At 40.9% G+C, this 23,977-nt stretch overlaps 1 protein-coding gene and 1 long non-coding RNA gene across 4 annotated transcripts in view; one reads left to right on the top strand and one right to left on the bottom strand.

Moving 5' to 3' along the window:
- LOC104144104 (ATP-dependent translocase ABCB1) overlaps positions 1–23,977 on the top strand; it is a 65,591-nt gene that overhangs the window by 2,356 nt on the left and 39,258 nt on the right. The window contains exons 1-3 of one of the 3 annotated variants that reach the window (XM_068934709.1): positions 20,706–20,765; positions 22,738–22,936; positions 23,364–23,475. In XM_068934709.1, the coding sequence (XP_068790810.1) occupies positions 23,384–23,475 (92 nt within the window). In that variant the 5' untranslated portion in view covers positions 20,706–20,765; positions 22,738–22,936; positions 23,364–23,383. Of the gene's footprint in view, positions 1–9,380; positions 9,467–20,705; positions 20,766–22,737; positions 22,937–23,363; positions 23,476–23,977 lie in introns of those variants that run through there. The other 2 variants (XM_068934708.1, XM_009674905.2) reach the window with 2 other exon arrangements.
- Positions 12,502–23,977, bottom strand: part of LOC138066302 (uncharacterized) — a 63,422-nt gene continuing 51,946 nt past the window's right edge. The window contains exons 2-3 of the long non-coding RNA XR_011139601.1: positions 20,163–20,317; positions 12,502–12,693 (exon numbers count right to left, since the gene is read on the bottom strand). This is a non-coding gene — a long non-coding RNA (uncharacterized lncRNA). The remainder of the gene's footprint in view (positions 12,694–20,162; positions 20,318–23,977) is intronic.

Here is a 23,977-nt window from a genome sequence, read left to right as displayed (position 1 = left end):
CTTAGCCTAACACTGGATATTTTAAAAATTAAAAAAAAAAAAAAAACTTCAAAAGTTTGAAGAATGTGACAAATCTGAGCTGGCCTTAATCCACATATCCCCTTCTGGCAGTTGGGGACACCTAGCACTGTGACAGTGAGCATACAGAGACTGGTAACATATCAAAGACTATTCTTAAGTGGTACCTTAAATTAGTATACTAGTATCATCAATCAAATTACAAGTGTAATTAAATGCAGCTTTTTTCTTGTGTACCATGTTCTGAGTATTTCTTGCAAAGAATCTAGTAAGCTCAGTGAGAGCTGACAGATGGAGAAGGTACCCCATGTCCCCTGGAAAAGCAGGGGTGCCACTACATGCATGCACACAGCAACAAACAGGAACAATCAGAAGTCTCCGCACAAGTTGTACAACTATGATCTCATGCAGATCATATAAACAAAGTGGAATAGCTTGCATGACAAGAGTGTTGTGATGGATGAGTATGGGCCCTTTAGGTAGGAAAGGCTAGATAGGTGAGGAGACCTTTACAAAAGAACAACTTGACTGCATGAAGCTTTGCCATGGGGCAGGTGAAAAGCTGCTTGAAAGCTTATGAATAAAGATCAGAGGAGATAAACAAGAGCAGTATTAAGGTGGGTACCTGCTACAAACTGCCAGATTGAAGCAAAATCAAGTAAGTGACACCTCACAATCATAGGCCATGGGGGACTTCAGGGCATGAAATAACACCATTGACTGGTACAGGCTGGGTGCTGACTAGCTATGGGCAGCTCTGCAAAAAAGGATCTGGGTGATCTGAGGGGTGTGTGTTTTTTTGTTCCCACCTTCTCCCTTCCTCCTTATTCCTACTGTTGCTCAGTTCTGTGGAAGGAATTGAGTTAACAGCACAATATACCCTTTAAGATCTTACTTGGGTGGCAGTCGTGAACAGAAAGAATAACAGCAGCATTCTACAAAATGATATGATTGCAATACAGCTGGCCAAGGAAAAAATAATCTTTGTTTCAGACACTGAAATATGGAGCACAAGATTTAGCACAGTAAGTATATAATGTTCAATCTAAAAGTTTTAAAACTTTTAAAAGTTTTAAAGTTTTAGGCTGCTTGCCTAAAGTCACAGAATCACAGAATGGCCGAGGCTGGAAGGGACCTCTGGAGATCATCCAGTCCAACCCCCCTGCTCAACCAGGATCACCTACAGCACATTGCCCAGGATTGTGTCCAGATGGCTTTGGAATATCTCCAGCGAAGGAGACTCCACAGCCTCTCTGGGCAACCTGCTCCAGGGCTCCGTCACCCTCACAGGAAAGAGGCTTTTCCTCATGTTCAGACAGATCTTCCTGTGTTTCCGTTTGTGCCTGTTGCCTCTTGTCCTGTCGCTGGGCACCCCGGAGAAGAGGCTGGCCTCATCCTCTTGACACTCTCCCTTCAGATACTTGTATGCATTGATGAGATCGCCCCTCGGCCTTCTCTTCTCCGGGCTGAACAGGCCCAGCTCTCGCAGCCTTTCCTCATAGGAGAGATGTTTCAGTCCCCTCATCATCTTCCTAGCCCTCTGCTGGACTCGCTCTGGTAGCTCCATGTCTCTCTTGTAGTGGGGAGCCCAGGACTGGACCCAGTACTCCAGGGGAGGCCTCCCCAGGGCTGAGGAGAGGGGCAGGATCACCTCCCTCCACCTGCTGGCAACACTCTGCCTAATGCAGCCCAGGATCCCATTGGCCTTCTTGGCCACAAGGGCACTCTGCTGCCTCATGGTCGACTTGTTGTCCACCAGGGCTCCCAGGTCCTTCTCTGCAGAGCTGCTTTGCAGCGGGTCAGCCCCCAGCCTGTACTGGAGCATGGGGTTATTCCTCCCTAGGGGCAGGACCCTGCACTTGCCTTTGTTGAACTTCAGGAGGTTCCTCTCCGCCCAACTCTTCAGCCTGTCCAGGTCCCTCTGAATGGCCGCACAGTCTTCTGGTGTGTCAGCCACTCCCCCCAGTTTAGTATCATCAGCAAACTTGCTGAGGGTGCACTCTGTCCCTTCCGCCAGGTCATTGATGAATATATTGAACAAGACTGGACCCAGCACTGACCCCTGGGGGACACTGCCAGCTACAGGCCTCCAGCTAGACTCTGTGCCATTGATCACAACCCTCTGAGCTCTGCCATTCAGACAGTTCTCAATCCACCTCACTGTCCACCCATCCAGCCCGCACTTCCTGAGCTTGCCTAGGAGGATGTGATGGGAGACGGTGTCAAAAGCCTTGCTGAAGTCCAGGGAGACGACAGCCCCTGCTCTCCCCTCATTTACCCAACCAGTAATGATGTCTGCCAGCTCCCTCAGCACTTGTGGGTGCCTCCCATCAGGGCCCATGGACTTGTGGATGTCGAGTTTGCCTAAATGATCTCTAACATGATCCTCCTCCTCCTCCAAGGGAAAGTCTGTCTTTCTCCAGACTGTCTCACTGGTCTCCTGGGTCAGGGATTTCTGAGGGCTGGCCTTAGCAGTGAAGATGGAAGCAAAGAAGGCATTCAGTATCTTTGCCTGCCTTGTTCTCTGCCACTAGGGTCCCTGCTGCATTCAGCAACGGACCCACATTTTCCCTAGTTTTCTTTTGCTATTGAAGTATTTGAAGAAGCCCTTCTTGTTGTCCTTGACATCCCTAGCTAGATTTAATTCCAAATGGGCCTTGGCCTTCTTTGTCATAGTTCTGCATACTCTGACAATGTCCCTATATCCATCCCAAGTGGTCTGTCCCTGCTTGCACCTCCTGCTTATGTTTGAGTTTTGTCAGCAGCTCCTTATTCATCCATGCAGGTCTCCTGCCCCCTTTACTCAACTCCTTGGTCATAGGGATGCCTGGAAGAAGTGGTCCTTGGATATTAACCAGCTCTCTTGGACCCCTCTTCCTTCTAGGGGCCTGATCCCATGGGATTCTTCCAAGTAGGTCCCTGAAGAGGTCAAAGTTAGCTCTCCTGAAGTCCAGGGTTGCGATCCTACTTATTGCCCTGCTTTCTCCTCACAGGATTCTGCACTCCACTATCTCATGGTCACTGCAGCCAAGGTTGCCCCCAACCTTCACATCTCCAACCAGTCCTTCCTTGTTTGTTAGTACAAGGTCTAGCAGCACACCTCTCCTCATTGGCTCCTCCATCACCTATATCAGAAAGTTATCATCGATACTTTCCAGGAACCTCCTGAACTCTTTGTGCCTAGCTGTGTTGTCTTTCCAGCAGATGTCAGGGTGGTTGAAGTCCCCATGAGAACCAGGGCCTGTGATTATGAGGCTACTTCCTGCTCCAGATCAGGTGGCCTGTAGCAAACACCCACAACAGTGTCACCGTTGTTAATCTGTCCTTTAATCCTTATCCATAGGCTCTTGACCTGCTCATCATCTACCCCAGGGCAGAGCTCCATACATTCCAGGTGTTCTCTCACATAAAGGGCAACTCCACCACCTCACCTTCCTGGCCTGTGCTTCCTAAGAAGCAAGTAACCACTCATGACAGCATTCCAGTCATGCAAGCTATCCCACCCTGTCTCTGTAACTGCAGTGAGATCAAAGCCCTGTGACCACAAACAGATCTCTAATTCTTCCTGTTTATTCCCCATGCTTTGTGCACTGGTGTACAGGCACTGCAGAGAGGTATTGGAGCATGCAGATTTCCCAGGAGGAGCGCAAGAGGATACCCCATAGTCACGCCTTGTAGTCACTTCCTTGGCTGCATGCACTTCCTTGGCTGCATGCACTTGCTGGAGGTATCCCCACTTGAGCCCTATTTTGCTCTCTGGGTGGTCTCTATAACTCTTCCCTTCCCCCATCTTTCCTAGTTTAAAGTGCTCCTTACCAGGTTGGCCAGTGTGTTGGCAAAGATGTGTTCCCTGCTAGTGAGGTGGATCCCATCTCTCCCCATCTGTTGTCAATCTTCAAACAGGGTCCCATGGTTATAGAAACCAACACCAGCGATGCAGCCAGTTGTTTACTTGGAGAATCTGTCTGCTGCTCTTCTCATCCTTTACCCTACCTGTCAGAACTGAGGAGAAAACGATCTGGGCCCCCAGACCGCCATCCCCAGAGCTCTGAAATACTGTTTGATAGCTTCCAAGTTGTCCTTGGTATTAGTGGTGCCCACATGGAAGAGCAGCAGGGGGTAATAGTTGGATATGTGGACACGCCTCAGCAGTCTTTCCGTGATATCTTGGATTCAAGCTCCAGGCAGGCAACAAACCTCTCTAGTCAAGTGATCAGGTCAGCAGATGGGTGCCTCTCCCCTGCAGCAAGGAGTCACCCACAACAATCACTCGCTGCTTCTTCCAGGTGATCCTGTGTGTCATAGGGTCCATTGGCTCAGTTGCTTCACTTGAAGCCATGCCCAACTCCTCCTCAGCTTGGAGGGCACTAAACCTGTTCATTAACTGCAAGTCTTCAGGAGGAGCAAGAGCCTTTCTTCTCATGCAGAGAGTGACCAGTTTCCACCTTCATCTTCTACAGACTTATGACTTACTGTTTCACTTGGCACAGAGCCTACTTGCATCTCCACTGCAAGGAGGTTGAGACTCCTGAAGCTGTAGGGTCCCTGACAATATCCTATCTGTCTCTTGCTCATCTTCACGGATGCTATGCAGCCTGCTTACTTCTCCCCTATCTCCTTGACCTGGCAACACAACTCATAAACAACTGCTGCATCTGTTCACTGCCCCTGGGAGCTGCACTCTGGGCCTGGCTCTTACGTAGGTCTCTGTCTAGTGCTGACTAATAGGGTGCTTGACCCACCCTAGTCAAGGGCTGGCTGGAACAAAGGTCCCAGCCAGGGACAACCAACAGAGCTCGTTAGCAGCAGGTACATGTAGCTAGAGCTTCCCAGGAGAAGTTAAGGCCTTCTGTAGCTGTCCTTGCCTAGCTCTCCTTTCCTGTCAGCAGCAAGCTCCCTCTAGTTCCTCAGAGGGTCCCCAGAAAGCCCCCACAATTTCCAACAAGGTTCTCAGAAGTTCTAAGAGATTCTAAAATGAATAGGAAAGTAAGTCATGATACTTTTAAGTGTTTACATATTAAATACTGGAAGGCAGCTTTTTGAAAGCTACACTATGCATGAGATTACTGATTTCTTTCAGGGTGGATAAAATAGTTTAGTCTGTTTGCTTCTTTTACTTATTCTTTTTGCATACTCTGAAATTATCTAATTAAAGGATATTACACTTCTTTGTGGCTTTAAATATTTAAAATACCACATGGTGGCCTCATTTGATCAGGTAGTAAATAATAAAAATATAAATTAAACTCCTTTTTCATCACAGATGTCCAAATCTCGATGTATAGTCTTGCTATTCATCCAGGAGCAGGATATCCCTTGTCACAACTGAATATGTGGAGGCTGTGTTGACGACTGTGGTCCTTGAAGGTCTTAGGAGCTGAGGCTGAAGTGGTCGAACTTGAGAACTCTTAAAGAAGGATGGAACTAAAGTGGATGATGACTTATGTGGTGTTGTGTGTGTTTTGTCCCCCCCCCCCCCACACACACACACTGCCCTCTTGCTCATATGCGCTGTTTTTGTTCTCCTCCCCTGTCAAAACAAGAGGAGGATCTCATCTGCCACCAACATAACTTATCTTATTTTTAGGATTAGAACTTGTTCTAGTTCTGCCAGGCAGGCATCTTTCCTGCTTTTTCTGCATTCATTGTTCTCATTTTGTGGATTTTACTGCTTGTTGATGTCTTTTTGTATCCCCTTTGTGCAGCTATATCACAAGTCTCTGTCCACCTGTGGTTCCATGTTTATATACCTAGCTGTGTTACAAAATGCTTGTATACTATTTCTAATTTTGCTGTTTTAGTGTGCTTATGTGAGGGTTCAAACCAAGCAAATATCAATTATGTCCTGCTTAGTATACTCCTGCTTGCAGAAGGCTTTTGCCTTGGCTACGATTGCCCTCGAAGATGGGCTGGCTAGAGGCTAGCTACTGCTGTAGATCAATAAGGAAGTGTGTCATCCTGCTCCAGTCTCGCCTCATGGTTTCCTTGCAAAATCCATGTAGGTCTCTTGCAGTTGTACAGCTCCTGAATCCTTTGTCACTCACAACAAAACATACCACAAGCTGTAACTAAAAGAAAACCAGTTAGTACACAGATGAGGATTAATGGTTGTTACAACACATGTGATTCTTGTACCCATACTTGTCCATCCTCTAAAAATATTATAGCACAGTGAGGCACAATCAGGGTTTCTGCATCCTTTCCTAACATTTCCCTGCTTGGTGCCTATTCATCAATGCTTTAGCTTCTTATATACCAAGGAATCACAGCAAATATAATATGTTGTAATAATCCTCGATTAGCTCCAGGCTGATGTTCTTCCAGGTGTTAGAATTCTGGTTGAACCATAGTTGGTATGATATGTGAGAATATTGCAAATGTTTACCCTAACTTAATTACACGAGAAATGTTGAATGATTTTTTTTTTTCGTCCCCTGGGAGCTCAGTTTTCCGGCTATTCCTGCCAAAATAGGTATAGAGAAACAACAACGTGTATCAATTCTTGGTACCATAGGTCCTAGAATCATCAACTGCTGACTGGCTCCACGTACAAGTAGTTACTGTTATTACAGGAGGAATGTTCTGTTAGAAGGGTTCTTCAGACTGCCTTCCAAAAGGACAGGCAACAGTGGTTATAAGTCACATTAAAGCTCAGTCGTATTAGTGGCGGTATATTAACAGATTTGGAAAGGCACTGTGAGAAATGGGGCTATCTGCAGGGACTCATAGATCACACTAGGCAATAGCAATGAGAGTTGTGCATATGCTGTTCTACAGTCATCTCTATTACTCCTGTAAGTATTCTGGCCTTAATTTCTCCTAAAATTATGGTTCCATTCCATTTCAATAGTTGCAACTTGCAAAGTATGAGTTGCAACTACATACTGACTTTCCCATGATTTGTGTGTTTGTGATTCTACTATGCTATTAGTAGTTTATATGATAAACAGTTGTGTCTGAGTACAAGCTGAAAACAATGTTAACACCAATGTTAATCCCACTACTTCTCTATAAAACTAAATATTTTTGCTGCTTCTGTGTACATTTTGATTCCCATATGACATTGTTAAAGCCTGGGTAAATAAAGTTCTACTTGTTTATGGGTTTTAAGTGTTAAATATGATATGCTCCAATTCTGATAACTTACTAGTCAAAGCTTCTCTGTTAATAGTCTAAAGCTCCAGTTCCAGCTCCTACTCCCTCTTAAATGCTGTCCCCCAAACCCTCCTGTTGTATGTTCTCTGTGTGTGTGGTTTTTTTCCCCCTAAGTGAGTTGAACAAAATATGCAAGTTAACTTTATATCCCACTTGATTCACTGTAATATGCTCCCTTAAAATCAGTGACATCTGTTAACGTTATAAGATTATTTTTGGTATCACAGAACACAGACGCTGTTGTTGCTCCTTCGCAGTTGTCTCCCACTGTTTTAAAGTAGTGGAGGCAGGTATCTAACATTTTGATACTATTCAATACAAAAAAGGTTTTCACTGTCACTAGATATAGGGGCTTTTATCGGCAAAAGCAATACAGATTGCTATTTCTCTGTAACGCATGCAAGTATTCACAATTTTGAACCTGATGTAATTACTTATATATGCTTATTAATAAAATACTACAAACTACACTCAAAGCCTAGCAATCAGTTAGTGCTTCTGCTTTTAATAGCCTTTCCAATGATGATGATTCCGGTGAGACCTCCCATACACCTTACTCATTATTAATTTTTAATAACAGCATCTATAACATAACAAAAGGAACATTACCTTATTTACCTTTCCATAATTTTAATGGAAATTGGAACTACTTAGGCATTTTTCCATTATGGGGTTTTACTTGATATGCCTATGGTCTTGCTTTATTTATAATAGGAGCTGGCCCATCCCATTTACAGCCTAGGTTGTATTCTTTCTATGGGAAACATGGAACATGTGCCCTACTTACCGTTCTGCGGAGGAGTTGTTTGTTGCTATTTGTTTATCTATGCATGGAACATTCCTTCCCAGGTGAGTTGCTATAGCAACATTAATCTCTTTCAGTTGCTTGGTTAAGGTCTGTATCCATTCTTGAATTAAAACATCAGGCTGTCTCCCCCTGCCCTGACTCTAGCTCTAAATTATGTGAACTGATGAGTAGCTTTTGTCACTCAGAGACCATTAGAATGACAAGTAATGTGGTATCCCACACTTTTGTGTAATTTTTCACTCTTTTGCACAGTGCTATTTTTATATTGCAGTTGGTACATTCAACTTGCCTTGAGTACCCAGCAATGCAGAAGCTTTATTTCATCCCTAGACCTCCACATAATTTTGTCATGATTTGCCCTTGATCCAAATAAATTTCTTGATTTAAGTTTCATTTGGAAAATACAATGTTAAACACCTGCACTGTGGTAGATTTTTGCTGTAACTTTCTTTACTGGAACTGCTTAATCTGTTTTGTAAATGGATCTGGTACTAGCAAACAGTACTTAATCCTCCTTTGTATGGTAGGTATTGGTCCAGTGCAGTCTACTTGTATGCTAGCCTGTGTTCCTTGAATTCTCTAGTGTTTTAATGGTATTTTTTTCCTAATGGGGGCGTTTACCATAGTACGAATTCAGCAGTTATGTGCTCATCTGTTTTCACGTTAGGCCAGCTAGCCACTTTCTAATAATTCCTTTTGCATTCAAGCAACTTCTAGATGGTCTTGTTCATGCACATATTGAAAGAAAACTGCTTGGAGTGGATACAATGCTATCCATGTACAAATATATCTGTTATCTGGCCATACCACTCTTCCAGGGCCCTTCACTATGCTTCAGCATTTACTGTCTTCTATAGTAATCATCCCTCTGTCTTCTCATTTCCATGTTGTAAAGTAGCTATGTTTTTGATGCTTTGCTTTGTACTATTTCCCTTATTTTGTTTTCAAAATGGGAGCTGCTTCAACTTTTAAGTCTGCTGGGACTGTCACAACCTTGGCAGGGCATCTGCTTGACTATTCCAGTATGCTGCTGTTTCACTATATTTTCTTTTGGTGTGCTTTTACATGACCTACATATCTTTTTATTTTCCTTCTGCATTTTTAGCTATGTTTAGAATTTCTTTCTACTATGATTGGTAGGCTACTGGATTCCCATCCTGTCCTTGCAGAGGTCCCTTTTATTCCAAGCTGATAGCCAAATAGTTAAAACTTGGCACGTCCTGTCTGAAACTACGTACAAATCCAGATCATTTCCTTCAAGTTCCTCTCTCAACACTGTCAGCGGCGCGTGTAGCTCTGCTTGTGCAGAGTAAAGGTGGTGATTCTCTGCAGCTCCTTTTTATAATTCATATTGGTTGCAGCATATCTAGTACAGGACTTTCCATCTTTTGCATTAAAAACTGAACCCATCTGTGAACCACACCGAATATCCTGTGACACAGAAGTCAGCAACGCAGCTTTTATCTGTCTGATAACATTTGTCAGGTAAGAGGCTCATAAACTGGTAAAGGGCACTTGGATTCCTTTGCAGTGGCTAACAAGCTATATAGAGCTGGTGACAGAATTTCTGTAGAAGATAAGTTTTTATGGTTTGTGAAAGCCAATGGCCATCCAGTTAAGGCTTGATACATGCACAATTTGTACTTTTTCCACTGATTATGTACTTCAGTGGCGCGTGTATGATACGTACTACCGGAAAACAGCCTCTGATGATTTACTCCATATGCTCAGGTTCCTATATCAGTGCTAAACATTTCTCTTTACGTGGAGTAGAGTTCTGTTCCACTGAGCTTAAGACTCTCAAAGCAAAGACTGTAGCCTGCTTCTTGTTTCTGTAGTCTTGAAATAGCATAGTGCTGAGGTCTAGGTTGGTAATGGCTGGCTGAATGTGAAACAGCTTACATGAATCTGGATATGCCACGGCCAGGATCTGAGCTAGGGGAATTTTTAATTTTACCTCTATTTCCTTCTGTTCTTTTTCCTATTCTTGCTTCTGAGATTTCTTCACTAACTTGGCTGATGATTTACTGATTTCTGCAAATGTAGGGACAGTCTCACAAAAACTTAAGTGATTCCAAAAGTGAATGCAACTCAGTTATTCCTATGGGGCTGGGGAGTCTTGTAATCAATTTTACCCTTCAGTGGTCCCAATGTTGTTCTTCCTGACCTAACACCATTCCTAAATATTTCACTTCAGATTATACCAACTGAGTTTTATCACAATTTGTTTTAAAATTTGTGTTTTGAATAATGCTGTTTACTTCTTGAGTATATTCCTGTATTTTCACTTCAGTTTTTCCATGTACCAGCACATCGTCTATGTATGATATGACATAGCATATTCTTGATGGTAATTTCACCCCCATTTAATACGTGAGAGTGGCAGCTGGCAGGAGCATAACGAAAGTCTTAAGGTACTTGAATAAAGCAATATTGCTTTCCCTTGTAGGTAAATGCATGTTTTTATCAGCTTTGCTCTTCTAGTGGAATTGCAAATAAGGCATCGGCTAAGTCAGCAATGAAAAACCACTGTGATCTTCTGCTTAGCGCTACTAGAATTTCAGGCGTTTTAACATCATAGACAATGTGAGCGGTGGCTGCCTTATTTAAGCATTACAAATCTGCTGTTACACTTTTTTTGTCTGCTTTTCACACTGGACAAAATGAAGAATTAAAATCATAGGTTTTTGTACTAGGATCCTGTGTTCCAATAAGCTGTTGATAGTGAATTGGAGTCCTTCCTCTGCTTTTTGTGGGTGTTTATATTGTTTTAGTGAAGGTGGATCAGGACTTTCAATTAATACACAGCCTTCTATTTTTCCACCTTTTAACTTTCAGGCACGCTAAACTTGAGGAAATTCTGTTACCAAGTATTTACTGTTTTTATTTCCTCCGGATTTTTAGTAACAAAGCATCAGTGACTTGCAGGAATCACTCCACCCTCACCTCCCGCTGGGCAGCTCCAATTCCACAAACATCCATAGCAAAACCTGCAGCTAACCTATTTTGTTTCAGCAAGGGCGTGCCAATAATTCCCTGCTGTTTACAGAAGGGATCCTCCCACTCAGAAGGGACTTCTGTACTCCTGAACTCAGGAGCTAGTTAACAGAATAGGCAGCAGTTTTAACACGGGCACTTGTTACATGCGCAAGAAACAACACTTGCAACTTTTCCACTTTCCTGAGTTCTAACTGGAACGAATTTTATTGGAGGATGCTTATTGGCACTATGGTATCTATTAACATTACAGAATTGTTGATATTTAGTGTTTTTTCCCTAACCACCCAGCGCTAACGTGATTTACCATTCCTATTGGTTATATTGTAATTTTACCACTTCCCACGGGAGCAGCCTAGGAGGCAGAATCTTCCTAGTGTTTGTAACTGAGAGAGGGAGGTGATGCCTGTGGGTTTCGTAACAGGTCCCTCTCATCTCTGTGATATGTTCTGTAGTTTTTTTTCCTCCTTATCTTTCTTGTTTAGCTTGATCAAATGAGACTGCAAAGAATTCATGGATTCTATCCCATTTTTTTCATACCTTTGCCTCTTTTTTTTTTTTTTTTTTTGCTGCAAGTTTTACCGTGTTATTCTCCTGCAGTGCCAATGGTGTTCTTTAAAGGCAGTTTTTATTATGTTCTCCAAGGTCTTTTAAAGTTACTGCTACCTTCTCTTTTTACACAGAAAGCCAAACCCACACTAGAGATTTTCTCTCTTCTGTTCCTTTTGATCAGGCTATGGGGTCCTTTAGTACTGTATTTCTGAAAATTACAGTATGCACAGGTTTTCAGTCATATCCACAGGACTGTGCTTTCCTTGCTTTCCTTCTTTCCTTCATTACCCTGCCCATTTGCTGAAGCCAAATTTGCAGTTCCTCCCATTGTACGTATCTGCAGGATTCACAGGTCCCAGAATTATTTTTGCTGACTTAACCCTTGTACCACAGCTACTTTAAAGGCACTGTGGTTTAAAGTCTGAGTTTCAATTAACTCCTGCACATACTTCCTCAGATGCCAATCCCAACAACTTTTTCTAGGCAGGGTGTGATTCTATATTCTCCTACCTTTCTGCTAGACAAGAGTAACCTGAGATAGCCAAATCTTTCAGTGCTCCCATAATTCTTCTGAGTCTTCTGCCTGCTAACTTTCTTACAGGAGGTTCTTCCTGCAATGTAGCAGATGATTGTACTTCACTCTGAGGCAGTGCTTACAGCTTAGGCAAGGACTGTTTAGTCTTTACTAGTTAGGCCTTGAAGACTAGCTGGCCTTACAAGCTGCATTATGCAAGTTTCTAAATTCAGGGGCCCCAAGACTTCAGCAATTACTCTTATTTGCTCTGCAGTCAAGTCAATTGTTAATGTTATCATCTTTCAAGTTTTAGGAGTAACCTGACCAGCAAGAATAGCCAGTGATGGTTTGTTTTTACCACTCTTTTGGCTGTAGTTGGGTAAGGTGAATAACTGGTTCATAGAAGCCAGTTTTGCTCTCACAGTAACATGAGTTTTTCAGCAGAAGAGTCAGGGTCTAAATTATTCCGCATATCCCTATTTTATTCTGGATGGAGAAATGCTGACATACTGATTATGTAAGTCACTCTGAATAGTTGACCAGTTGTGTCCCGGGTGTATCACTGAAGTAAAAGGGCTGTCTGGGTGTGCAGAAATCCGTCTGTCCAAAATAGCTTTCAGAATCTGTCTTCAGAATAGTAGATGATTCACTGCAAGATAAAAAATAGCAATGTTAACTTTAGAACCTAACTATCAGAAACTGAGGGCCTACTCTTAAACACCATTAGAGCAGTATTATATATCCAGGTCAAGAGAGAGAAAACTCGGAATGTTTTTATTACCACCTAGATCAAAGTTGATGCACGATGGAAGATTTTGATAGCATTTTTTGCTGTTATTTCTACTCACACTGTCTTCATCTAGAAGACATATATATATATATATATATATATGTAAAATATATATATATATTAAAAATATGTATTTATTTATAAAGAAGAAAGAGGATTTCCTGTGTGATCACTTACCAGGCTTAATGCTGGTGTGTGACTCATCTAGTATGGCATCAAGTCCCTTATCTGCATCCACATGACCCATTGCGAGGAGGTCAGTTTACCATTATCAGAACAAGCCACTGCTGCGAGTATCTTGCTGGCACAAAGGATGTTTTGATCACTACCATAGTACACAGCACATCTAAGGAAACAGGATAATAACTTCTACCTTTTCTTGAGGTTAAAATGTCTGTGGGGAACATTTTACTATGAACTCTTGAAGTGGACTTTGATTCTGCATTTCTGTCTTATCTTCCCTGTGAAACAGAAGAAATTGTCTGTGTTTCAGTGCAGGTGCTAGAGTTCCCTGGAACAAGAGTAACCTCTGTAACAAATCAGGTGTACTCACCTAGTGTAACACCCGGTATACAAAAAGGCTATGCATGTAGTCGTGATGCTATAGACTTATCTTTGGTTTTAGGCCTTATGGAAACATTTATGTATACTTTCCCTGAGAGACCTACTACTCTTAATCAGTTCAGTTTACTGGGAATATGGAGGTAAGTGGTACTCAATCAGGAAAACTGGCAATTCTGTCGTGCAAAGTGGCACATCACAACAGTGTTCAGAAAGAGACACATTTGGGACAAGATGAAGTACCTGAATGACCATTTTAAATAAAAAATTTCTTTTTCTTGTAAACATATGATCTCACGTACATGTTATATTTGGGTTTTCAAATCTGTATGTGAGAAGTTCTCCCTGGTTCTAAAGCACATGATAATAGCCAACTTCAGTAATGTAGTGGCAAGATGGTTCCTAAATAACCAGGTAGATATGTTCTCTTTCCTCATGTGCAGTGAATCAATGTTGGTAATACTACCTGGCCTTACACTGGTCACACCTGCTTATAACTGCCAATCAATGGATCTTGTCATGAGTTGATCACCAGCCATGAGTGACTGCTGCAGAAATCATCTATCATCTATCATCTAGATGTGGGGTAACCTATCAGTCTAACTGTTTGTTCCCAGGCCCCCTGCAAAATGCTATAACATCTACTGCAAATGGCCTGTGACATGGAATTGCTGCCAGATTATTTTCTCTAGTGGTTAGTCTGCGTGCCACTGAGCTCCAAGATACTCACTGGAGGTAGTTTGAAAGAGATTAATTCTCTGCATTGTTTAAGGCCAGTACAGTTCTGCTTCACAGTGCTAACTGTATGGGACCCCCAGAGGATGCTCTCTTTGAATCGTTGCAGCATTTAATCATCATGCCTTGCCCACAGGAGAAAACCAATATGTGCCCTAGGGTTTCTGATTTCTATTAGAAGAACATTCAGAGTGTGCCGGGTGCAGACACCCTGAAGACCAGGGATATAGGCCTCTTCTTACAGTAGCAGATATCTCAGATAGTTTGCCATAGTGCTCAGATGGTCTGAGAATTGTTGGCTTGAGCTTTTCTGCTTACTGACCAAACTGTCAGTGAACAGTGGCAGAGAAAACAGGGTTGCTCTTAACACTTTATTCAGTAAGGATGAGCTGTTAATCATTCATTACTTTCTGCTGATTATAAAGATAACTCAGAGAATTACACTAAGTGTCATGACCTTCACACAGCAATCCTCTCTTGCCTTGCCTGTCAAGTGTTTGTGTACAAGTACAGACGCTGTACCTGGGCAGAGGTGAATGACTCACAGTTGAGTCAGAAAGCAGGAAGTCTAGAGGACAGGAAGCAAGGGAATAGAAAGATTAGTAAAGGTCATTGCATTCCTTCAAACTCCTCTGATGGTGCAGGAACACTGTCCTAAGCCTCATGGTTCAAGGGTACCTGTGGTCAGACATTTTGTGGAGCCATCTCCCAGCTCTTCTGGCTCTGTCCTATAGCCACCATCCCCCATTCTCTCTCAGAAGTAGACAAGAATTTATCTTTGCATTTCACAGTCCAGGCAGGCAAAGGGGAGAAAGCATTGCAGAAGACCCCTGAGGCTTGCTGATTAGTTAAATACTTTGTATTCGTTCTCTTTCTGCTGTTTATTGGACAGGATGATCTCTGTTCACTACTATCACTCAATGAGTTTTGTCATGCTTCTTAAATTTTATTGATCAAGTTGTTGTTATTGCATGTTACTTTTATATAAAAATGCTGTTTAGAGATGAGTAAGAAATGAACAACAAGAAAGACAAAATTTGAATTTGCAAGGCAGAAGCCTAATGAATTAAAGTTTTGATGGGGAATATATGAGAGCAGAGCAATAAGCCTTGTTAGGGTAGGAATACATTTTAATGAGCTTATGATGTGCCGGTTTGTCAGACTGGATTGAGTTCTAACTGAAAAGAAAAAACAAAGAAAAATAATATTTTTAACAGGCAAGCTATTGTGGGAGATTAGTTCAGTTTATAATACTAAGGTTCAGTATTATAGGTTAAGTAAACTAATAGGGTTATTTTAGTAAAGATATTAATCAGATTATCTTAAGTGCTGTAATATAGTACCCTAATGTGACTGAGTAGAAATATATAAGCTAGTTGCAGTGAAGATAGAGTGAGTTAAGAAATGACTTTTAGGAATTTTTCTAGGATTCCCTCTTACTTCGTTTTTGACACAGCAGGGTTGTGAGTAAGAGAGACTATCATAGTGTCTTGGGAAGACAACTTTTCTATCCTTTAAAACACATGAACTGTATAGAATAAAGCCAATTAGCTATCAAAACCTGACATCTGAATGGTATGTATCACTCCCTTTCCAACTGATAGTTGGCCAATGATAGGACGTCTTGAATTGTGCTCGCTAGTGATTTGAGAGACTGTGGCTTGCAAAAGAGATGACCTATCTGGTAGTGTGGGAATCGATTTATCATAATTCATGCAGACTAGAAACCAGGAATGAGTTATGAGTCTTGGGCGTTTTGTGGTCTCTGGGAAGAAACCTTCTTTCTGTATCAAAGATGAGCCACATACCATCCCTTTTTTTCTAAGAGCAATCAAACACATCATTTTAACAGAGGAAAAAGTCCCTGTATGCTTAAGAACTATTAGCTATTGTATATTTATCAGTAGCTGATCAACAGTTTGTAAAAGCGTTTCTTGCACTCGGGAACTGGAAGCAGAACATAATAAAGAAAAAGATGTTTGATAAACAACCAGTCTACCGAGACTAACAATTTCACTGAGTAAGCCTAGATAAATGTATCTTGCTTAGAATCAATGTCACCTTGCTTGCTTCTTCCTGACCTCCTTTTCCATCCTCTCTGCTACCAGCTTCAGCTGTTGACAGGCCCTTGACTAAAGATGGTGAGCAAACACAGAGCTTGTGCCTGGAAGTGTGGGGAAAGATATAAAGCTCTGATTTGCCATAAAGTAGTACTTTAGGAAATGAACTCATAGCAGTTAAGATTAATGAACCCTTACGGAAAATAGGGAGCTAAGAGAAGATACATTAACTAAATAGTAGAGCATCTAGACTGGGTCAATAGAATGATTAGAAGTGATTGCCTCTTCAGTGATTGCAGCCATAATTTTGATGGTCACAAGCATATCGTAAAGTGTTAATAGCTGAAGACCTGCTTGATATGATGACAAAGTCATTTCCACTGGCTTCTCTACCTCTATTTCCTGCAAGATGATCACATTCAGGCACACGTTGAGCTCATGAAACTGGAATCTTACTGGAGAATCTACCAGAAACATTGTCAGGGTTGTGTTGGTGTCATGGTATGCAAAGGAGAAAGAACTGTGACACGAACAGTAGGTGGTATGATTTCGGAAGTAGAAGTATTTGGTAAGAGGAAGGCTCACCCTTAGTAATCATGGTTATGGCTGTTTAAGAGGTTTGGAGCTGGTGAACTAGTATGAGTGTGCACTGAATACAATTGCTTGCAGAATCGCATTTATCTTGCAACACAATCACTTGCTGTACGGTATGTAGGAAAAAGGGCCAAAGCGATCTGAATCTATGGTCAAAGACTAAGGTACCTAACATAGTCCTAGTGCCATAATAAATCTCTTATGAGTTGAACCGAATTCACTGATTATTGTTAGTCACTTCACCGCAGTCACAAAATTCAGTAGACAACATTAAGTAAAATAAATATACTTGCAGGTAGCACAAGAAAGTCAAATTAATTTTATAAATTAAAAATATTTGCCTGTTTTTGAAATAAAACACCTCAAAGATTATATTCCAGGATAAACGAAGAAGGAAACTATGATGAAAGTTAATAGAAGGGGAGTATCTGTGGAAAAAAAATGAATAAAATGAAATGAATAAAAATCTGATCTGTTTTTCCTGATGCAGAGAAAGCCTCCTCGTAATTTTCATGAGCTTTTGATTAAATCTTAAATATAGAAGCTTCTGGTTTGAGGTACCTTTCCTTAATTTAAAAAAAAAAAAAACACCATGAAACAGTTTGAGTCCAGAGGATAGCAATGTCAAAGATCTATAAAACACTGTCAAGGAAGGTTATATGAACTGCGTTTTTTTAGTCTAGAGAGAACAGAGAGCAGTTATGGTAGCAGTATTCAAATATTGAGAAATACTACAAAATGGAATGGAAAAAATTATTCTTCATATTCTCTGTGGACAGGAAAGGGGTAACAGGCCTAAACTATCTCAAGGGCAATTCAAGTTAGATATCAGAAGAACATCCTGACAAGTTAGTAGTCTGAATCTACCTTTTAGTTTTCAGGAACTTCCAATTGAGTTACAGAACTCAAAATCTGTCAGGAATGACAGATGGAATAGGTGATCTGATCTGGAGGAAGGAGGATGGGCAACGTGACATTCTAAGTTCTCTTCCAGTACTCATTTTTACGATTTGTGTTATAATGAACTGTAACTATAGACTAGACAAAGGGAACTTTGGGATTCATTATTAATAGGCAGAGACTGATCAACAGTTTTTTTATTTTCATGATTTCCTGCATAATGTATAGTTTTCACAACTTGTATGCAATAAAGTGCAAATATGTATAAAATGCCATTTTGAATAGTAGTGTAGAAAGGAATAAGTCAATGTAAATAGCCTTGATTTCTGTATAAGATATCATATTAATGCTACTATAAATTTCATATATAATGACTTGAGTTTATAACCTTCTCTTCCTCCCCAGGAGTTCAGCAGTCTGTGGTCCAAGGCACAGCTGCATAACTCTTTCTCAGACTTCTGAGGAAATTGCTGAGATCTGAGGAAGAGCTGTGAGAAAGTCCACAGAGCAGAATTTTGGAAGAGGAAAAGCAAAATTACAGACAGAAGTAAAATTGAGATGGACGTAGGCAGCAGTTCAGGGATTCAAGAGCAAAAACGCCATCAGGAAAACATATAAAATCCTCAGGGAAAAGCAGGGCATTGGAAGATGGCAGTTCAGCCACAATGGGGATCCATTCCAGGAGCGGTGGAAACCAACCCTACCCCACCTCACTGACAACTGCCTGGCCAGCAGACACTGTTTCTGCATCTTATTCAGGACACTGAGCATGCTAACACTTAGTTTAGTGACTCATTATTTCTAGCTATCTTTAGTGTGTAGGAAATAATCAATAACCACTATATACTTCTAGGTGATGTATATTCTGCTCGCAAAGTCTCTTTGTATCTGGCAAAAGGTGTCAAAGCAAAGTGATCCAGAGAGGGAGGAATACGAGTTCAAGGAAGTTCCTTATTAAAATTGCTGCAGTAACAATATACAAAAGAGTACTAGTACCGTTACTATATTACCAGGCATAATATCATTGGCTAGAAAAATTGTGAGGAATAAAGTAGAATGTGTTTAAGTTTATTCATCTGTAATGATATATATTTTATCCTGTTTCAACAGGGAAAATGTTTTCCAGCTGTACCAAAAGTCACCGTTGTTACTGTTTTTCCATACTTTTCTTATATCATACTAGAAATAGCCAGTAACTTGTGAACATCTGAACACTTTTAAATAACTACATTAATGTCCTATACTATATTTCTTTAAAAGATATGTCTTGTTTTTCATGATCCAAAAGGCATCTGTTTTTCTAGACATGCTGAGGGTGCAAATTTGTCTTCTCCTACTCTAGAAAGGTGGAACTTCCTAGTCCTGATCTAAATATTTTAAGAAGTCTTCTTAGAAGTAAGACAAATGTAAATACAACTAAACTTGAAATACATTTCTATGTTACAACAGTAGTAAGAATCTAATTTTAAATGCAGCTATACTGTAAGCAATGATTATGAAAATGTTATCTCCTTACACATTAATGCATGAGAGCCATATTTAATAACTTGAGTGATAAATAAGGACCAAGAAGGTTGTTTCCTATACGTAGAAAACCTCAAAGTAACATATAGTCTAATCTCAATTTTCTCTTATTGATTAAGTATGAGCCAAATAATCCAAGCTTTCAGAAGCAAGGCTGAGTTTGTAGAGCTGAAAACTGAGACGTTACTAATCACAGAATCACAGAATGGCCGAGGCTGGAAGGGACCTCTGGAGATCATCCAGTCCAACCCCCCTGCTCAACCAGGGTCACCTACAGCACATTGCCCAGGATTGTGTCCAGATGGCTTTGGAATATCTCCAGCGAAGGAGACTCCACAGCCTCTCTGGGCAACCTGCTCCAGGGCTCCGTCACCCTCACAGGAAAGAGGCTTTTCCTCATGTTCAGACAGATCTTCCTGTGTTTCCGTTTGTGCCTGTTGCCTCTTGTCCTGTCGCTGGGCACCCCGGAGAAGAGGCTGGCCTCATCCTCTTGACACTCTCCCTTCAGATACTTGTATGCATTGATGAGATTGCCCCTCGGCCTTCTCTTCTCCGGGCTGAACAGGCCCAGCTCTCGCAGCCTTTCCTCATAGGAGAGATGTTTCAGTCCCCTCATCATCTTCCTAGCCCTCTGCTGGACTCGCTCTGGTAGCTCCATGTCTCTCTTGTAGTGGGGAGCCCAGGACTGGACCCAGCACTCCAGGGGAGGCCTCCCCAGGGCTGAGGAGAGGGGCAGGATCACCTCCCTCCACCCGCTGGCAACACTCTCCCTCATGCACCCCAGGATCCCATTGGCCTTCTTGGCCACAAGGGCACTCTGCTGCCTCATGGTCGACTTGTTGTCCACCAGGGCTCCCAGGTCCTTCTCTGCAGAGCTGCTTTGCAGCGGGTCAGCCCCCAGCCTGTACTGGAGCATGGGGTTATTCCTCCCTAGGGGCAGGACCCTGCACTTGCCTTTGTTGAACTTCAGGAGGTTCCTCTCCGCCCAACTCTTCAGCCTGTCCAGGTCCCTCTGAATGGCCGCACAGTCTTCTGGTGTGTCAGCCACTCCCCCCAGTTTAGTATCATCAGCAGACAGAAGAATGTGAGGCATTGCTATCACGTATTACCTGCAAATGAGTAATAAAAAAAAAAAAAAGTCTAGGTGAACACAGTAGTTGGTTCACGACCCAAGATGTACAAAAATGCCTAGAAACAATGTAGGTGCCTGTCATTCTAATCTGAGGGGAAATACTTTTTCGTCCGAAATCCGACAACCAGTTTTGTCCTAAGTATGTAAGTAGGATACTTAAACCAAGTGTTTGTGATGTGTTTTCTATGCTCTTTCAGATCAGTGATTCAGCATGAAACCTCATATAGGCATCATCTGTATAAGTAGACATTGTCTTTATGCAAAGTGGAGATGTTCTCAACATCTTGAGACCAAATTGGAGTGTCCTGTTCACTCAAAAGTCCATGAAGAAAGAAAACCTTTTTCTCCTTCTACTTACAGGTCATAAAATTTCTTGCAGAAGATGGATTTGAACAGAGGTGACCAATGAATGGTCTTTGAGCCATGTAAGACTCAGATTCTTCTAAATTAGCTCCCAAACCAGTTTGGTATGATCGAAATGATCGGATGAAACAAGGATGTGTTTATGTGGGAACTGTTGGACAGTTCAAATCCGTCACTGCACAAAGGAGTAAGCTGAAAATGGTTGATGAGGTTCATGCAGCTGAATTGTCCAAGAATTTTGCTGCATGTCCAGCTTGGCCCTATTCCATAGTGAATCTATGAAATTCCATAGTGGGACTCTGTGAAAATAACAACTGTAGCTCCAAGAACTACCTCTCCTGAGTTGCGTGTTAAATGTCTTAGCCACATGAAAATTGTGGAAAGTGACTTACAGATTCAGGAAATATGGTCTTGTCCAGATTAAAGCATGTATGTGAGGAAAAAAATCTAATTTTGCTTTAAAAATTGCAATTGTTCATGAGTTCATCGCACCCACGGGCTACATAACATTTCCCTTCATGAGAGTTGTTTAGTTCAAGACGGAACAATATCTCTTGGATATTATTATTTTGAGAACCTTTCCTGTCAGATATCTCTTCAGTGTGAAAATGCTAGTGAATATTCAGAAGGCGTACTTAACCCTCTCTTCTGTAAGGTGGTAGCCAACTTCTTTTTGCCTGACTAGTTTTACAGCTCCTGGATTACGTTCACAGATTTTTTTTTTTAGACTTTTGAGCATAAGTACTTTTTGAATTTTTGAAAGATGACCATTAGACCTCTTGAAATATTCTGTAGAGATTGTAATGCTGTAGACTGAGGTGCAATTAATTCTCTTCTCACACTTGATACAAAACCATGGTTTGAGTCATCTCTCTTGCGCACATCACTGCAATGAGAGATGTACTATAACAATAAACTATGAGGAACCTTAAATCCTTCTTTAAGTCATAGCTGTCCCAGACCATTCACCTATCCTGTCAGTATATCTTGTTCTTCATAAAAGTTTTTTACTTGTATTTTGCATGATTTTAACATATCTTTTGGACTGTAAGCTGTTACTTAGGTAACACATTTTGTATTGTAACTCACTATTAATTATTGTTATTAATTATTATTTTTCCATGTATTTACTGATCAAAACTTACTCATCTAAACCTCCTCTTATATGTCAACATGACTTAATATTTTATGGAAAAACTGATCATAAATGACAGAAAAGGGTCTTGGAAAAATAGGGATATCATGTTCTCTGTTGGAGTTCCAACTAGCTATGCTTACAGAAAAGAACTTGTGTTGAGAGAAACTTATGGCACAGATTACACATTAACTCAATGTAATTTTTATCTGAAGGAGGGCAGTGAAGAGGGTGGCCAACTAATGCATGATTCAACAGTCCTGAACATATGTTGTTTATTATGAACACTGAAACAATAACAGCTAGAAGTGCAATTAATTTCTTCAAACTTTTTAAATGTTTGTTGTTATTTTCATTCAAGTAGTTCCTAAAATACTGGAAAGCACAATACATTCCACAATAAAATACATGATCTATTTCAAACCGTTTAGAACCTGCACATCCATTCGAAGATCAGAAGGATACTAACTGAGAAAGCCTCCGCTGGCCATAGCTATTCCAAAGCAGTATCTAAACTGAGTCTCTTAACTCATCTTGTTGCTCTACCATTACTTAAATGAGAAAGCGTATGCACTATGGTAAAATCCTGTTTTCCTTACAGGCTAGATGAGTTATGTTTTTCTGGATTAGGATTAGAAGAAGGGAAAAGAAACAGAGTAAAGCACTCCTTTTGTGTTACTTGGTTTCATTCTCACTGCATATCCAAGAATGGATTCTCTCTTAAGTGTTACTGTTACCTGGAGCATTCAGTCCCATCCCTAATATGGTAAGGAGGCATTCCTGAGAGTTTTAAGGGGCATAATTAAGCTCACAGTAGAATGGGGGAAGAATAGTCTATTGTAGACCTGTTTTCATGAATGACAATGAAACAGGGGTTATTTAAGGCTTTCTTTTTTTAGGAAAGGGAGGCAGAGTCCAAAGTACATACGCTTTACTCTCCAAAGTAGGCGAGGCAAAGGGAGTGGGAAAGAAGAGGAGAAAGCTGTTATCGTTTCTGTTTTCCGTAAAAGAGCAAAGTTCAATCATGCTGGGTGTTCCTAATCATATTTATTCTGTCGATTGCTGAAGAGGAGAAGCAAACTAAGAACAACCTTCAAAGTAAGTCAATACGTTTATTTTTAAATCAGAGATATTGTATAGAATTTGCTGATAACTGAATAAAAATTCCAAATAACTGCATATTGTTTTAAATGAACACCTACCTTCTCTTTCATTTTCTGTATTTATGCTGAATTACAGAAAAATAAATGTTCATAGCATTCAAATGAAATTAAATGAAAGAGACACAACTATCAGGTAGGTACAAATACAGCATGTGGATGTACGTAGGCAAATTCAACAGATCTGGACATGTTTCAACATATTTGCATTTGTCCGTTACCAGGATTCACTTGCAACATGCAATATTAAATAATTTTACCAATTTTAATAAGTATATATGTTTTTCCTTTCAAACAAATGGTCATTAAGATTACTGTCCTTGGCTTAATAGTTGCATATTTCTCACTCAAATATTATTTTACAGAGCAATATCTTAAATTTGAAATGCGTTCTGAAGATGAGAAGGAGTGTACTGCAGATGGAGATAGTCATGGGACCACTGCATCCAGGCAGGGTTGTGGTTCTGAAGACAAACGGTAAATATTCTTAAACACTGTAAATGTATTTTTTATGATGCCTATATGATTACATTTTATTTTTATTTTATTGTTATTTTATTGTTATTTTATGTTATTTTATAATTGCCTAGAAAGCCTGAGAAGAGAACGCTTTACTTTAGCTTGTCAGTAGCACTGATTGTCACATCCATTTGGGGCAGAAGGATGGAAAGTTCTGTCACCTTGTATCTTTTTCTTGTAAAGAGAGAGTGTCCACAGTATTGACTACATTTTGCTGAAAAGCAAATCTAAAATATCACAGAAATGACGTCGAAGTAGACATCTTGGGTACAGCCACATCATCAGCTAAATTTTTTACCTTGGAGAGGGCTCAACATTTTACATATCTTGAGCATCTTTATTCATTTTCCATTCATGGATTGTGACAAAATTTAATTCTATAAGTTATCTTCCTCTTTCCCATTTCAGAAGCTGTGTAGTGCTTCAGTTCACCACCAGCCCCTGTTGGGAGAGCTTGATT

Source organism: Struthio camelus, chromosome 2 (assembly GCF_040807025.1).
Source record: "Struthio camelus isolate bStrCam1 chromosome 2, bStrCam1.hap1, whole genome shotgun sequence".
NCBI classification, from domain to species: Eukaryota; Metazoa; Chordata; class Aves; order Struthioniformes; family Struthionidae; genus Struthio; species Struthio camelus.
This window is presented reverse-complemented; position numbering and strand designations above follow the sequence as displayed.